Source organism: Lontra canadensis, unplaced genomic scaffold, assembly GCF_010015895.1.
Source record: "Lontra canadensis isolate GAN:19392208 unplaced genomic scaffold, GSC_riverotter_1.0 scaffold88, whole genome shotgun sequence".
Taxonomy (NCBI): Eukaryota; Metazoa; Chordata; class Mammalia; order Carnivora; family Mustelidae; genus Lontra; species Lontra canadensis.
This window is the reverse complement of record NW_022631082.1, coordinates 3,958,996-3,976,404: the sequence shown is the minus strand read 5'-3', so window position 1 is coordinate 3,976,404 and position 17,409 is coordinate 3,958,996. Positions and strand designations below refer to the sequence as shown.

The 17,409-nt window shown below is 50.3% G+C and overlaps 1 protein-coding gene across 4 annotated transcripts in view; it reads right to left on the bottom strand.

The window, feature by feature from the left end:
• INSR (insulin receptor) overlaps nucleotides 1–17,047 on the bottom strand; it is a 125,477-nt gene extending 108,430 nt beyond the window's left edge. For all 4 annotated transcript variants that reach the window (XM_032883877.1, XM_032883878.1, XM_032883880.1 and 1 more), the window contains exon 1: nucleotides 16,847–17,047. In XM_032883877.1, the coding sequence (XP_032739768.1) occupies nucleotides 16,847–16,946 (100 nt within the window). In that variant the 5' untranslated portion in view covers nucleotides 16,947–17,047. The remainder of the gene's footprint in view (nucleotides 1–16,846) is intronic.
• Between the last annotated feature and the right edge of the window lie 362 nt (nucleotides 17,048–17,409).

Sequence of the window (17,409 nt, the reverse complement as noted above, 5' to 3'; positions counted from 1 at the left end):
ACCTCCTCCAGGCACCCTTCTGTGATTTCCTTCCCCTACCCATACCTATTGGAAGCTTTTCTTTCTCCTTGTACCCCTTAAACTTGAGTTAATATCCATCGGAACCAAATGCTTGAGACAGCTTCTCCTTGCCCACACACACACACATGCATGTCCCTCAGCACCTGGAATGTAAGACTCAGTACACAATCTCTACTTATTATATTCTAAGACACTAAACCTTCCCCCAGTATCACTGAGGCAAACAGATTATCCTAAAGAAAATCCCCTTAACCCCTGAAACAGATAATGCATTATATGTTAATTAAGAAAAATAGGGAAAAAAAGAAAATCCTCTTAAAAATCTACCCTGAGAACAACTCACAAAAGAAGCGCAAATTAGGGGGTAAAAAAAAAAAAAAAAAAAAACAGGAAAGCAAACAATTGGGGGAATAAAGCTGCAATGTTCCTTAGTCACGTTCTTTGCAGACTAGGCTAAATCAAGGGAAAATACATGTACACACTCATCTACTCACTAGGAGTTGGGATGAGGACACAGGTCCGAGCCCCACATGGTCACACCACCCAAGTCCCACCTACAGCTCCCAGCTGCAGTCCTGTCCAACCATCAACATACAGAGGTCGCCCCAAGTATGGGGTCACTGACGCCTCCCACAAGTCCCCACCCGACCAGTGGCAGGCAGGGATGCCAGATCTAACAAATAAAAATGCAGGATGCCCAGTTAAATTTCAATTTCAGGTAAGCAACAAGTATTTCTTTAGGATAACTATATCCCCTGCCATGTTCGGAGCACACTTACCCTTAGAAATTGTTGTTTACAGGAAATTCAAATTTAGCCGGGTGCCCTGTCTTTTCTCTGGCAATGCATGGCTTAGGTTTCAAACCTGAACGTCATCCTACATTTCACATGCGCACACTAAAATTTTACCATGCAGGAAAAAAAAAAAAAAAAAAACACCTGCCCGCCATCCTCCCAGGCTGCAGCAGGACCAAAACCGGAGATGAACGTTCATTCAACTGTTGAACACCAGGGAAATGCAAATCCAAGCCACAGAGAGAAACCACAAGGATGGCTAAAGTCCCACAAGAATGGCTAAAATCAGAGACGGACAGTAACAAGTGCTGACAGAGATGTACAGCAAATCGGAACACTTCCCCCCACCCCGTCTGTTCTCTCTCCCTCTCTCCAATAAACAAAACCTTAAAAAAAAATAAGCTCATCTGATTTTGAAACTTGACCAAGAAAGATTTTCTCTCACTCCTCCCCTGCCCCTCCCCTTCTCTTAAAAAAAGTTCATTCACGTTATACTATAGTCTACAAAGTGTGCAACAGCATTGCGACCAAAATATATATATGCCCCTTAAAATTAAAAAAAAGTAGCTCACTAATGACCACCTGAGCTTTTGGGGAGTCATAATCATTGATCACCAATCACCAAACCAATATAATGAAAAAGCCTGAAATACTGTGAGAATTACTGAAAGTGACACAGAGACGCGAAGTGAGCAAATGCTTTGGAAAAAATGGCACAGACAGACTTGCTCGGTGCAGGCTTGCCACAAACCTTCAACTTGTAAAAAGCACACTATCTGCAAAGCATGACCAAGGGCAGTACAAAAAAATGACATATGCATGTACACAAATGTCCACTAATAGCCAAAATATCATTAATAGCCGAAAAGTGAAAAGAGTCCCAATGTCCATCAGCCAATGGATAGATCAATAAGATACAGCATATCCATACCATGAAATATGACTCAGCCATAAGAAGAAATAAAGCAATATGATATGAGCAACATGAATGTAGCCTGAAAATTTGATGCTCAGTGAAAAGAAGCCCGTCACAAAAGATCACACGTGCTATGATTCTATTTACACGGACGCAAATCTATAGAGACAGAAAGTAGGTTAGTAGTTCCAAGAAGCTGGAGAGGAGGGAATGAGGAGGGATGGCTAATGAAGATGGGGTTTCTCTCTGGAGTGATGAGAATGTTCTAAAAGTGACTACAGTCAATGGCTGCACAACTCGGTGAATTTAGTAAGAGCCAATGAATTGTAAACTTTAAATAGGTGAACTGGGGGCGCCTGGGTGGCTCAGTGGGTTAAAGCCTCTGCCTTCGGCTCAGGTCATGATCCCGGGGTCCTGGGATTGAGCCCCGCGCTGGGCTCTCCACTCAGCAGGGAGCCTGCTTCCTTTCCTCTCTCTGCCTGCCTCTCTGCCTACTTGTGATCTCTGTCAAATAAATAAATAAAATCTTAAAAAAAAAATAGGTGAACTGTATGATACTGAATCACAGCTCAATAAAGCTGTTCTTAAAAAAAAAATTAAATGATTGTAATAGTAGGGAACAATAAACTGCTTTTTTTCAAGTCTCCAGTGAATCTCACTGAACTCATTAAAGCTGTGGGTGTCCCTATTAGTCTAAACAACAGAGGGATTTACTGTTGGGACAGAAAATATCCTGAGGAGGTTAGAAATGGTGCCAGAAATCAATGTAGGGCCTTCTGCTGGCTTTTAATGCCTCTGGGTGGGAACTGAAGAATGCTTCAGGTTCCTCCTAAGTAGTATCCCACTAAGCACCCCTCCATACTGGGATAGAAGGACAACGGGGACCAGGGGCACTGGGGGAGCCAGCGACAGCTTACACAGTAGCCCCCTGCTATCTGTAGGTTCGGTTACCCGCGGTCAACTGCAGTCAGAAAATATTACATGGAAAATTCCTGAAACAGACAATTCCTAAGTTTTGAATTGCTTGCCATTCTGAGGAGTGTGATGAAATCTCACGCCATCCTGTTGTGCCCGGTATGTGAATCATCCCTCCGTCCAGCCCATCTGCACTGTGTGCACTCCTATATGCCCGCTAGTCACATCACATTAGGTGTGTGCATCTAGGAAATAAATACAGCATCTGTGGGGCTCAAGACTATCATGGTTTTATGCAGCCACTGGCGGTCTTGGAACATATCCCCTGAGGCAAAGGGGGGCTACTGTGTTTTCTGAGCACTTACTACGTAAAGTACCTGGCCCACTCACTCTCTGGCTCACTGAATTCTAAAAATAATTCCCAGAGGAGGTCTATTTTCACACCCGTTTGTGTGACCAGCCAATCAAGACTCCCCCAGGCTGAGTTTTAAGTGGTGGCGGGAGGTTTGCAACCTTACAATTACATGCAAAGTCCACGCATGTAACTCTGTTACAGTTACCGTAACAGAGTAACTCTGTTATAGTTTTACCATCTTTGTTCCTTCAAAAACATGCCTAATGAAGAAGCAGGTGCAAGTGACATCAATCAGGAAACAGTGTAACAGTTTGCCTGACATGACAACCCAGAGAAAGCTTATTAAAGATCATTTCTTTTGTTCCCTCCTTCAGCAAATAATCTGAGGAGGACCTGCTCCGTGCCCATCATTGTTCCAGGGACGGAAGTGCCATAGGGAACAGGACAGACCCAGATTCCTGGATCTCTCCGACTAGCTAGTTGCTATCAACTGCCTAAGTCAACTTAAAATATAACCAAGAGGATGCCTTCAAGGAGAACTTCAGGGGCCAAAAGAGATCATAGAAATGAGCTATTTGACTTGGTCTGGGACAATGAAGGAGGGCTTCCTGAAGGAAGTGGCACTAGGATTAACACCTACGCAAATAGTGCGTTAAGAATTATTGAGTTCTGCCTACTTTGTTGGAAGGTCAAGGGCAACGGCAAACTACAGCTCAATGCTGTGGGTGACCAGGCTGTGTAGGATCTAGAGCATCCAACATAAATATAATATAAACCACGTATGGCATTTTAAATTTTCTCTGAAAAGATAAAAAGAAACAGATGAAATTAGGGGCACCTGGGTGGCTCAGTCGGTTAAGGGTCTGCCTTCAGCTCAGGTCACGATCTCAGGGTCCTGGGGTCAAGCCCTGCGCCTGCCTCCCTGCTCAGCGAGGAGCCTGTTTCTCCCTCTGCCCCTCCCCCTGCTCATGCTCTCTCTTTCTCTCTCAAATAAATAAATAAAGTCTTTTAAAATTTTAAATTAAAAATTAATTAATTAAAATAAAATAAAATGAAGGAGTGCCTGGGTGGCTCAGTGGGTTAAGCCTCTGCCTTCAGCTCAGGTCATGATCTCAGGGTCCTGGGATCGAGCCCCCCCACTTCAGGCCCTCTGCTCAGCAGGGAGGCTACTTCCCCTTCTCTCTCTGCCTGCTGCTCTGCCTACTTGTAATCTCTGTCAAATAAATAAATAAAATATTTTTTAAAAAAAAGAAAAGAAAAAAAGAGGGACACCTGGGTGGCTCAGTCAGTTGGGTGTCTGCCTTCAGCTCAGGTCACAATCCCAGGGTCCTAGGATTGAGCTCTGTATCAGGCTCCTTGCTCAGCTGGGAGACCACTTCTCTGACTGCCTGCCACTCCCCCTGCTTTATACTCTCCCTCTCTCTCTCTCTCTGACAAATAAAGAAATAAAATCTTTAAATAAAAAAAAGATGAAATTAAATATATTTAAATTAACACAAAGTATCTGAAAATTTTATTTCAACATGTAAGTGATACTTTAAAAATTATGAAGGAGTATCTCCTTCATCCTACTCTGCAGGATTTTTTTCCCACAGGAAGCTTCTAAAATGCCATGCAGCCCATCTCAATTCAGATGCCAAATCTGCAGCAGAAATACAAGATTTGTACACGTAGCTTTCACACAACGTAGCACTGAAAATGCAGGCGCATTTCTCCAACTTGTTCCAAACGTACGAAAAGGTTTTCCAGCAACAGAATCAAATACTGACTTTTTAAATATTTAAATGACCTAAAGTAAAATAAAAGTAAAGACTGGCCACAGCTTCAAGAGCCCCACAGGGACAACGGCCACCATGCTGAACAGCACACACACAGGACCTCTTCCTCAGAGCAACTCTTTCTTTCGGATGGTGCTGGTCTAGAACTTCCTGCCTGGCTGGAGGGATCTGACAATGTTCCAGGCAATATGACTTAACATGAGAGCCACCTTGGAAAGTGTCCCTTCTCCCTAGTTGTCTCTCCACCTTGAAAGCAGGCAAGGAGAAATGTGGAGGGGCAGGGAAGGGGGTATCTAGAAGGTTCTGAGAGTGCTTTCCAATGCTGAGAGTTTTAGACATTCTGCATCTGATCGTGAATGTACTCCACATTTTTCAAATGCTCCCGGGTGACCTAGTCTGGGGCCACGTGTTCTCTGAATTCTTACCAGTCTTAACACCCCGAAATTCAGGAGTCCTGTGCCAACGAGCCTTGGGTTTAGTGTCTGGCCAACACCCATGCCAGTTCCAGGCCGTGCTAGAAACCCAGCAGATCTGGCTTTCTACCCCAGCACCTGCCAGCCGTGGTCATCCTGAGCCACGGACCTGTGCCACCTCTTCAAGCTCTGCCTCCGTTTCATTGCTGTGAATGACGGCAGCAGCGTGATGAAGAAGCCTCGAAGAGCCGATGAGAACTGGAATCTGGCCACGCACACGTGTTAGTGCTCTGCCCCGAGCTGGCGAAACCAGGTCCTAGATGTGTCACCTTCGGAAATGAGAACTGGGGCACACCGCGGTATTAGACTTCCTGAAGACTCTCCACCTGCCCAAAAGACTGGCTCTCAAAACTGCCTTCCCCACAGGAGAAACAGGGGAGCTAGAGCCAGTGGCAGGGAGAATCCAGACCCCAGGATTCTAATGCAGGTTCCAGGACCAGCAAGTCAGCCCTATGGAAATCGCTGCTTTATTCACTCAGCCAACATCTGCTGGGGGTCCTGGTGCACTGGGCATCATGCTGGGCACAGGGGCCATCAAGACAGATGAGGCTGACGGCTTACAGCTCGTAGAGACACCGAAATGACTGCCCGGCTGCTATCAGAGTGCGCTAAGGCAATGTTCTGCACAGACCAGAGAGGCCTGACAGCCCCAGGTGCGAATCTCAGCTTTGCTGACTGGCAGCTGTGTGACTTCAGGTGAGTGACTTAACCTCTCTGGGCTTCCATCTTCCTGGCCCCACTGGGTAGGAAGGCAGGTGCACAGAAGTCAAAGGAGGCAGGAGTAACAGGCAGCCAAATAAATATCACAGAGAAGCCAGCTTAGACAAGGTCTGAGGCACTTCAAGAGGCTTGCAGGACCTATCCCAACTGCATGGGGTTGAAGGGTGAGGGATGAGATCACCAAGGCTCGGGGGCAATTTCATAAACACAGATGCCTCTGGACCCAGAGTTCTTCTCTGGAAGTCTGCTGCAGATAAGTTCACACATGCAACTCAGGGAGGTTCATGGGTGGACCAGAGGATCAGGTTGAGGGGGGAGGCAGGGAGCTAAAGCACTGGGAGTCTTTTCCTGCAAATTCCTGGTAAAAATCTCAGTGAGAGAGGAAGCAGCCCACAGAGAGGAGACCTGAGGAAGGTGGACCCTTTTTTTTTTTTTTTTAAGATTTTATTTATTTACTTGACACAGAGAGAGAGAGCATGCACAGGCAGGGGGGACAGCAGGCAGAGGGAGAGGGACAGGGAGAAGCAGGTTCCCCGCAGAGCAGGGAGCCCAACATGGGGCTCGATCCCAGGATCCTGGAATCATGACCTGAGCTGAAGGCAGAGGCTTAACCAACTGAGCCACCCAGGTACCCCAGGAAAGTAGTTCTTGAGCCCAGTCAAAGGAGGAGAAGACAGGAGGGTCCCTCTGCCACCGCAGGGGTCGGGGCCCCGATATGGGTGCCTGGGGCCTCAGATACTCGGGGACAAAGGATGCAGGTAACAACAGTGGACCATCATCACACACAGAGGACGGACAAGAAAACCGTGTAAGCAGAGCACCAGAGGGGAAAGACGGCCCTGATGGTACATTCACCATCCAGGCCATCATCCTTCTGGAAACTTCTCACAGTCCTGGAAGATGCACCAAGGGGATCTCCTGAACAAACCAAGAACCAAGAAGGCTCTGTAGGAGATGTGGAAGACAAAGAAAGCCCCGGGAAAGCTAGAACTGAAATCCCTGCGGGTTCTCCCTCCCCAGGGGAAGGGAGAGGCCTAAGCTCCGATGTCCACAAGGCAGGAACATCAAAAGGCCGGGGGAGACCTCCGAATTCCTCAGACCAGGGAAGATAAGCTCTCAAAAACAGGCTTTCCCAGGGTCACCGCAGAAAGCCACATCAGTCACCGCATGTGCATCAGGCTCCCCCGGAAATTGCTGGACACAGAGGGCTGGCAAATGCCCTGAAGGGTTGGGGGTGCGCAAGCTGGGACACAGACAAAACACTGCACACGTGTTGCCCAGACAGCTTTTCTCGAAAAGGAATGTGACAGGAGGCTCAGAGAGGACTGCGTCCTCCTTGAGGCCACACAGCAAAGATGAGACAGAGCCAGGACCTGAGCCCCATACACTAGTTTGCTCGGGCTCTCTCTCCAATTACAGTCACACTCTGAGGGGGTAGGGGGTGGGGCCTCAACCCATGAATTTGGGGGAGAGGGACATAATCCAGCCCATCACGCACAGGGCCTAGGACTCCAGCACCTGCACCCTTACCCATCACACAGAGTTCCCCACAGTGTGCTCTGGGCATGGCCAGCCTCGGAATCATGGACGGGGAGAATGCAGATTCCTGGGCTCAGATCTAGATGCTAGACCAAATAAATCAATATATCTGGGGGCCACACCCCAGAATCTGCATTTACACAAGGTTCCCCAAGGGATGTGGTGGGGACTCAAGTCAGACACACCATCTACCCATCCTGGCCCACCAGGCCCCCCCACCCCACCAGTCTGTCCCCCTCTCTTCTGTCCCACCCGCTCCACTGAGCACTTTGCCCCAGGGTCAATGCCATCAGATGCCTTCTCTGGGGGCTGTTGCTAGAGAGAACCCCATAAACGTGGTGGGCCACCCCCAGCAATCTCAAAGAAAGCAGGACCCACATGCGTTTTACATGCCGGTGTCGCTTGTGGCCGGGTTTCAGAGCCGATTCTGACCCTGGTCCTCATCTTAGCTAGCTAGGGCTGCCATAAGAAAATATCATCAAGAGGGGCGCCTGGGTGGCTCAGTGGGTTGAGCCACTGCCTTCGGCTCAGGTCATGATCTCGGGGTCCTGGGATCGAGCCCCGCATCGGGCTCTCTGCTAAGCAGGGAGCCTGCTTCCTCCTCTCTCTGCCTGCCTCTCTGCCTGCTTGTGATCTCTCTCTGTCAAATAAAGGAAAACTTAAAAATATATATATATATATCATCAAGAATGCAAGCTGGTGCAGCCACTCTGGAAAACAGTGCGGAGGTTCCTCAAAAAGTTGAAAATAGAGCTACCGTATGACCCAGCAATTGCACTACTGGGTATTTACCCCAAAGATACAAATGTGATCCGAAGGGGCATGTGCACCCAAATGTTTATAGCAGCAATGTCCACAATAGCCAAACTATGGAAAGTGCCTAGATGTCCATCAACAGATGAATGGATAAAGAAGATGTGGTACACACACGTACACACACACACACACACACACACACACAATGGAATACTATGCAGCCATAAAAAAAACAAAATCTGCCATTTGCAATGGGGAATGGAACAAGAGCGTATAATCCTGAGCAAAATAAGTCAATCAGAGAAAGACAATTACCATACGATCTCACTGATATGAGGAATTTGAAAGGCAGGGCGGGGGGGGGCGGGTCAAGGGAGGAGGGAGGAAAAAAATGAAACAAGATGGGACCAGGGAAGGAGACAAACCATAAGAGACTCTTATCTCAGGAAACGAACTGAGGGCTGCTGGAGGGGAGGGGTGTGGGAGGGATGGGGTGGCTGGGCGATGGACACTGGGGAAGGTATGCACTGTGGTGAGTGCTGTGAACTATGTAAGTCTGATGAATCATACACCTGTACCCCTGAAGCAAATAATACATTATATGTTAATTTAAAAGAAACTATCACTGACTGAGCAGCATAAGCCACAGAAATTTATTTCTCACAGCTGGGATCTGAGATCAAGGTAGCCAGCACGGTCCATTTGTGGGGAGTGCTCTCTTCCTAGCCTTCAGACTAGGGCTCTACCCTAATTTTTACCTCCCCAAAAGCTCCATCTCCAAATACAGGGCTCCCAGGTATGAACTGGCAGGGACGGGGGCTACAGGATGTTGCTTCTTACTCTGGACAAACATGTATCAAGCCCTTCTCCAGCTGACACTTAGAGCATGGTCTCATTTACCCATATGGTCAATGCTTCACTAGAAAGCCTCTCCAGTGGGCAGACCAGTGTCTCTGGGGAGCCACCAAGGTACACCCAGTCTGTACTGAAAGGGGAGGAGAAGGGGTGGATGATGAAGCTGGAGAGGGAAGGAAGGAAGCCTCTGGTCCATGAGGGAGAGGCAGGTATCGTGGGCAAAAGGGGGAAGAAGGGTGCTTGGGCACCAGAAGCACCAGCGAGAAGGCTGAGGCAGGAGGAACAGGGAACCCTGAGGAACAGCAGCCAAGGACCTCAGCTAGCTCGCGTGCCGGGGCAAGGGGTTTAGGGGGCAGCTGCGGAAGGATCCAAGTAGGAAGCAGAAAAATCCCCGCGGCAGCAGAGGACAGAAAGTACTGAACAGGGCACCCTGGCTGAGAAGAAAGGGGGCCTATTGTGGGAGCGGGTACAAGGAGAGAGGCGAGGCCACAGAGACCCTGGGGAACCACCATTAATGGGACGCAGGACCCAGGGAGGTGGAGGAGGGGAGGAAGAAGTGAGGAGCACCCACTAATGAACGTGGAGAGGACCAAGGGTCTATGCCCACCCCGAAACCACCTTCTAGAAGCCTGGGAGCCAGAACATCTAGACTAATTCCTAATCCCACTCACAGGTTTGCAGTCCTATGGGCATCATACATCAAACCACAGGATCCTAAGAAGCTTCCATGCCCCTTGGGGATCCTATCTACCTCCTCTCTTCTCTAGATGGAGACGAGCAGTGCCACAGCACAGGAAAGAAACCCAAAAGAAGTTTTACAAGACCAAAAGGCACTTTGTTTAAAAAAAAAAAAAAAAAAGTAGCAGGTAGCTTTGCTACAATGCAACCACATGTAATTAGGAAGGAACATCTCAGACCTCATCCCCTTTCTGATCTTCCGCAAGGGAACAGGATACATCTTTGGAAGCAGACTGGCAACAAGAAATCATAGAAGGGCTGCCGGGAAACAGTGGCAGCTCCCCGTTCTTCACCCCTTTGTGTCCAAGCACTACCTTTTTGCGCACGGTTAGCAAACACGGTTTTTGGAAAGTACCTATATTTTCCACGTTCCCACAAAGGCATAGGAGAGAAGCGAGAATCTCCTACTATCGGGCTGCTGTTCCCGAACACACAGCAGAGGCTACCCTACAGACGCGATGTGACACCATCCCTTCTGGAATGGGAAGAAAAACCCAGCTCGGAACTCAATTTTTAATCCTCGTTGAGTCTGTCTTGAACTCCAACTGGAACTCAGATCCAGTCTGCGGTTGGCGACAAACACGATCTCTTTCTAAAACACCCAAAGCCACTGGTGCACTCCCCTGACACCAGAAACAACAGATCATGGGAGACCCCTCCTTGAAACAAGGGCCAGGGGTGTGGTGCCATCTCATGAACTTTCCAAGACGTAACCAAGGATTTCAGCACAGATAAAAAGAGACCAGAGGGACAGATGCATTCCATGACATGCTACATGGGTCCTGGCAACATTCAAATGCACAAACTTTAAAGCACAGTAACCAGACATCATCTACAGCCCGTTCTCATTAGCTCTGTCTCTGGAGTCCCCTGGAACACGGGCTTAGCAAACACTGTGCCATCGTCCCTAGGGAAAATACAAGGTTAGGTTCCAGCAAGCCTCCGGCCACGATGTTTCTGTCAACTGATTAATCCATAACCTTGTTTTCTGTGCATTTCTGTTTAAATACACCTTATTTAATAGACAGTGTTGATTCATTAACTTTGAATCACAGCCAACGGCACCAGGCACTAGAGCTCGGGTCTGAGCAAAGCTCACCTACCCATGTGTTTTCTCCACGAGGCACATCACAGCCTTCCTGCATCTACTCTCTACATTTGCACAAACACCCCATCTACATGACTGGGCAAGCCATTTCAAAGAGCACAATCACCCACGAAAAGCACGAAAATGTGGGCAATGCGGCACTACGTCCATCACCAAAGGAGACACTTGTTTCCATCTCTGAGGCCGAACTGAGTCCACCCTCCGGAAGATCAAACAAGCTGTTCCACCACCCCGACCTCAGAGGGGAACGGTTCGTCGACCCAGATGGTGGGATGCTCTACACATGTCCAGGAAGAGCCACCAAAGTGCCTTGAGTACTGTTTTTAGGGTTGCAAATTAATTTTAGCCTCAAGGCGAATTCACAAATAGGGAATCCCTGAGCCCTGAGGAGCTTATGAGTGCTTAAATAAAAAATGTCAAATGTTAAGAATATTAATTCAGTTGGGGCAACCGGGTGGCTCAGTGGCAAAGTGACTGACTTCAGCACAGGTCTTGATCTCAGGGTGCTGAGATCAAGCCCCGCCTCAGACTCTACGCTCAGCGGGGAGCCTGCTTCTCCCTGTCCCTCTGCCCCCTCTTATGCTCAACCACACATACTCTCTCTCTAATAAGTAAATCTTAAAAAGAAAGAAAGAAAGAAAGAAAAGAAAAGAAAAGAAAAGAAAAGAAAAGAAAAGAAAAGAAAAGAAAAGAAAAGAATAGAATACTGGGTCACCTGGGTGGCTCAGTCAGTTAGGCATCTGCCTTCAGTTCAGGTCATGGTCTGGGGGTCCTGGGATCGAGTCCCACAACAGGTTCCCTGCTCAGCGGGGAGTCTGCTTCTCCCTCTCTCTCTGCTGATCCCCCTGCCTGTGTGCTCGCTCACGCTCTCTCTCAATTTAAAAAAAATAAAAAATTTTTTAAAGAATATTAATTCAATTATAAGAATGTTTTAAAGTCTACAGAGAAAACAATGAAGAACAGATCAGGGTTGCTAGGGTTAGGGATGGAGAGAGCTTAACCATAAAGTGGTGTCTAGAGGGAATCTGAGTGATGGCACTGTTCCATATCCCAGTTGTGGGGACAGTCCCACAACTCCATGCATGAGTTAAAATTCATATAATGGTGCACACGCACCCACGTACAATTAAGACACAAACTGATAGCACTGTCACCTCCCAGGATAGAAATGGAATGATTTTAGGAACAAAGTGTTGTTGCAAGGGGACTTTTGTTTTTTTTTTTTTTCCCTGTCCAGATTTTTGTAAAGCTGTTGCAATGAACATGCATTACTTGTTATTTTAATTAAAAAACCATAAATAGGGCCCTGTTATAAAACATAAGCCAATGTATGTATCCTTTTTTTTTTTAGAAGATGATTTCGCTATTTTAGAGATAGAGAGCAGGTGTGCACAGTTGGCTGGAAGGGGCAGAGGGAGAAGGAAAGAATCTCAAGCAGACTCCCGGCTAAGCAGGGAGCCTGACCAGGGCTCGATCTTGGCACCCTGAGATAACGACCTGGGCCCATGAGACCTAGAGTTTGACGCTCAACTGACTGAGCCACCCAGGCGCCCCTAATGTGTGTATTTTAACAGAAATTAACACAGGGGTCTTGAGAGAAAATCTCGCAGCAGACACCACTTTCAAGTTCTAGACACAAAGCCAACAGCGAGGGCGCCTCATTCAAAAGCAAGACGACTGTCCCAATAAATAAATTTTGAGATCACACACACAGCTAACAAGGGGACATCATGGTATTTTCTGGATACCACTGGAACCCATGAATTCAGGGGGCATTAATTTCTTTAATACAGCTTTCTCTGGGGCACCTGGATGGCTAAGTTGGTTGAGTGACTGCCTTCGGCTCAGGTCATGATCCTGGAGTCCCGGGATAGAGTCCCACATCCGGCTCCCTGCTCAGCAGAGAATCTGCTTCTCCCGCTAACCTCTCTCCTCTCATGCTCTCGCTCTCTCTCTCCAAATAAATAAATAAAATCTTTTTTTTTTTTAATACAGCTTTCTCTGTAAGGTGGAAAACCAGCATCCCCAAACGTTCGTGATGCGGTCATGTTGTACGGGGGACCCCACAAGCCATTAGGCAGGTCATCCTGAGGATACTCAGGAGTTTGTTGTAAATTAGGAGTCCGAAAACTCTCTCTGTGATGGGCCAAAATATAAATATTTTTGTGGGCATGAGACTGCAACTGTTCAACTCTGCCGTTAGGGCACAAAAGCAACCCTAGATGATGCCAATAAAACTTTATTTATAAAACCCGTGTGGGCAGGCAGGAGTGAGCCTATGGGCTGTAGTTTGCTGGCCCTGTTCTACATGAAGGAGTTTGACTGTATGAATTCAAAACTGGGCTGAGAGCAGATGGCAGCAGGGACTCTATGAAGACAGAGCGAACATCTGAACGCAGGAAGGGAGCAGAGATGGTGGAGAGAAAGCCGGGGCTGGGGAACACTCTGCAGGGGACTGCGCCTTCCTGGCTTCCAGTGGGGAGGGAGTAGGCAGTGGCAGACCCAGAGAGATCAGCTGGGGTGAGGGGACCAGAGACACACTCAGGATGTGAGAGATTGCCTTCACTAGAGCCATCGGCAAAGCAAAGCGATGGAGACACTAGCCAGAGAGCTGTGGGCAGTGTGGTGGATGAGAGGCAAGAGGGAGGCTGGTCAGGGCCCACCAGGGGAGGCTGGGCACAGGAAGGCTGGAGGTGGGTGGTGGGCAGTGGGGTTCAGGGAGTAGTGCATGTTCGTAGGCTGGGAAGGGAGAGGCTCTGGGGCAGACGGAGATCCCAGTACAGAGAAGAGAGCAGGAACCCAGGTGGAGAAGTGCCCTAGACGAGGGAAAGGTTATCTCCCTGAGATTCTCAACTAGGGACAGCTGGCAATGGCCAGTGATTGTCATGACTGGAGAGAGGAGATGCTACAGCACATTGTTGGGGGGGAAGAGACCAGGGATTCGGCTCAAAATCTCACAATACACAAGACAGCCCCCCACAGCCAAGACCAATTTAACCCCAAATGTTAAGCGCGCTGAAGCTGAGAGCTCCTCCTCTAACCAAATCAAGAACGGAAGTCAATAATGGCGTGGGGAGCAGTGGGGGCCCCCCCGGGAGCTTACCCCCATGACCTCTATGAGTGAGCAGGGCAGGGATGATGGGCAGGGCTCCAGGAGAGACACGTGAGGTTAAGAATAACCTCAGGGAGGTTACTGAGCAGGCAGAAGCCCTGCTCCGGGGGCCCCAAGCACATAAGAGAACCCACTGGAGAAACATCTGAGGCCACTCTTGAGAAATGAGGGACACCTGAGAGACAAGGGGACTCTGGAAGCAAGCCTCTCACGCCTCAATCGGCCACCTCGCTGGACTCCCCCAAAGCTCTGTGGGTTTTTAGTTTAATTAATCCCACATTGCCTTCATTCTTTAACTTTGCAATGCCCCTCCCCCCCACCCCTCCACTCCCAGTAATGTCAGGCCACAGCCACCGAGTCCGAGAAGCAATGGGGGGGGGGGGGACATGCGATGCTGACCAGCTAAGCAGCACAGCAGGGACTCCACGGGACAGTGGCCATCTCCAAGAAAGTCCTTCACTTCTGAAAAAAATCACACCACCACCCCCCAACCCCCAGGCCAAAATGCCCTGCCGGTTGACAGGAGAGATTAATGATCTGTAAAGTTTCTCGAAGTTTCCAAACCTCCGAGGGGCATCACATCTCATTGAGTTGATAGGATTTTGTTAACCATTACCACCGGCCAGGGGAAGGGAAGCTCGAGCCCAAGAGAGCAAACTTTTAAGAAACCCATGCTCTAAAAAAAAAAAAGAAAGGAAGAAACCAAATGGCCTCACCTGTGAGAAGAGAGCATAAACGCTGCCTTATAGGCGTTGAGGATTAACAGGTTATATATTCAAAGCATATGGAAGCACACCCACCACGAGTTTGCCCGTATTCGTACACAGTGGTTGGGAATTATCTAAGAATAGGAGAGCCATGGCTTGGAGCACTGTTGAGAGCACAAAGAATATGAACCGACTCAAAAACAAATATTTTCACCGAACACCTTCTACACGCCAGGAACTGTTCTAGGCTCCGAAAATGTCGCCATGAATGAAAGAAGCATACACCTCTGGGGCCCTTGGGGGAACTGTATATATGTAAAGAAGTGATCAATTAATTACCAAAGCTACAAGGAAATAGAAGAGCAGGGAACCACACGCTCGCACGCACATACACAAAACCTGGAAACGATCTAACCTTTGTCTTGGATTTTCTTTTTTTTTTTTTTTAAGATTTTATTTATTTATTTGACAGAGAGAGGGCATGAGAAGGGAGAAGGTCAGAGGGAGAAGCGGACTCCTTGTTGAGAAGGGAGCCCAATGCGGAACTCGATCTCAGGACTCCAGGATCATGACCTGAGCCGAAGGCAGCTGTCCAACCGACTGAGCCACTCAGGCACCCTGTCTTGGATTTTCTTAATGAGAACCCAAGCCAACTGCCACCTTTACTGAGTGCCCACTGTATACCAAGCACTCGGGCCTTGGAGCCAGTGTGTAACAGAGAGGAGCTCAGCAAACATGCGTTGTCAACTCCAGAGCCCGTGTGTCTTTCCCAGGGACCTCATTTGCCCGCCCGGAGCTCAGGAGCTGTGGTTCCTTCCCTCCCCGACCCCTTCCTCACCAGCACTGATTTCCTTTTATGGAGAATTCTGAAAAAGTAACCCAACAGATATTTTTAAAGGAGGGCCTCAGACACCAGTAGGAAACTTCAGCCATGTTGTCCTAAAGGGTTCTTCATTTCTTGGCCCGCCCCCAGAATGGACTGCTACCAAGCCCAGGGAGGATGCTGGGGCTGGAGTTTGCCTCCATCCACTGCCAGCCCAGGGAGGCCCAGGAGGGAAGTCCATGGGGCTAGGAGCTTTGAGAGGCTCAGGTGAGGTTAGAGACCTCCCTGGGTTGACAGGTAAGAGCCCTTCATGAAGCACAGAGCTGGGGGTGGGGAGTTGTGGGAGTTTGGGGGAGACATGGGACATCCAGCAGCAGTCAAGAACCTCACCAGGGCACCATACAGAAAGGTTCGAGTTCTCCCTCTGGCACTGACTTTAGGGCAGGTCGAGCTGTCTCCTACCTGAACCTCAGTTTACTCCTCTATGAAATGGGCAAACAGTGTCAACCTCTGCAGGCCATGGTGAAGGTGTAGAGAAATAAGCCCATGGCATCTGGTGACACTATAATAATCACAGTAAAGACACCCCTACTTCTACTGCAACAAAGGCCCCGTTGCCAAGGCGCTAGAATTTGCCTCCGGACATCTGGAAACAGAACCCCAAAGTGTAAACACGGATCTGAAGTCCCCAGTAGCCCCGGGCCTAGATCCAGAGGGAGGGGGTCAGATTCTACAATTCTCCCTGGGGAGCACCTACGATCAGGGACCCCAAGGGACCCTCAGTCCTGTCACCCTCGACTCTCGCTCCAAACCCCGTGCGCCCCTGGCATTTGACTGTCCAAGGCCGCACGGCCCCAGGGACCCCACTTTACAGAAGACCCGAAGAGGACGCGTGTCGCGTCTCCGGAGCGAGGTGGGCTCGGAGAGGACTAGGCACGGGTCCGAGGCGCGCTTGGGAGAGGCACCCGCGGCGGGGCGGGCACTGGGGCAAGGTTCCTCCGGCCCGGGACCCGCACACGGGGCGCGGAACCGCGAGCCCAGGCGGGCAAAGGCCAAGGTCAGCGGCTTCCTGCCCCGCGCGGGGCCGAAGCTACCGTCCCGGCCACCGCACCACCCCACCGCGCCCCCCCCACGCACCGAGGAGGGCTCTGGGTCCACGGCGGTGGGCTCCATTTTGGCAAGGGGTCCCCTCCCCACCGCGCGGCTCCCCGCCCACTCCCGGGCCCCCAGACTCACCCTCTCCGGGGTACAGGTGGCCCGCGGCACCCAGCAGCAGCGCGGCCACCGCCACCAGCAGCGGCGCGGTCGCCGCCCCCCGCCCAGCCCCGGCGCCCATGGCTGCAGGAGCGCGGGGTCCCGGCGGATCAGAGCGCGCGGCGCCGGCCCGCGGGGGTCATGCTCCGAGGCGGCCGCCCGAGTGGCGCTGGGGGACGCGCGTCCTTCTGTTCCACGCGGGCGGCCAGCCGGCCGCAGCCCCTCCCGGGAGGGCCCTAGAAACAGCCCCAGCAGGGGCGCGGGGCCTCGGCCTCTACAAATCCGGCGGCGCCGCGGCGGAGGCGGCCCCGGCCCCGACCCCGAACCGCCGCGGCCCGGGCCCCGTCCCGCGATCTCCCGGCCCGGAGCCCCTCGCTGCGCCCCGGCCGCCCGGCTTTCGGCCCGGAGCGCTCTGGGCCACGATCTGCGCACGCTGAGACAGACAGACGCGCGGAGAGACAGACGCGCGGACGGCCGGGCGGGCACCTGGGCAGGCGAGTGGCGGGCGGGCGGCGGGAGCGAGGGCTGCTCGGCCCGTAAACAAC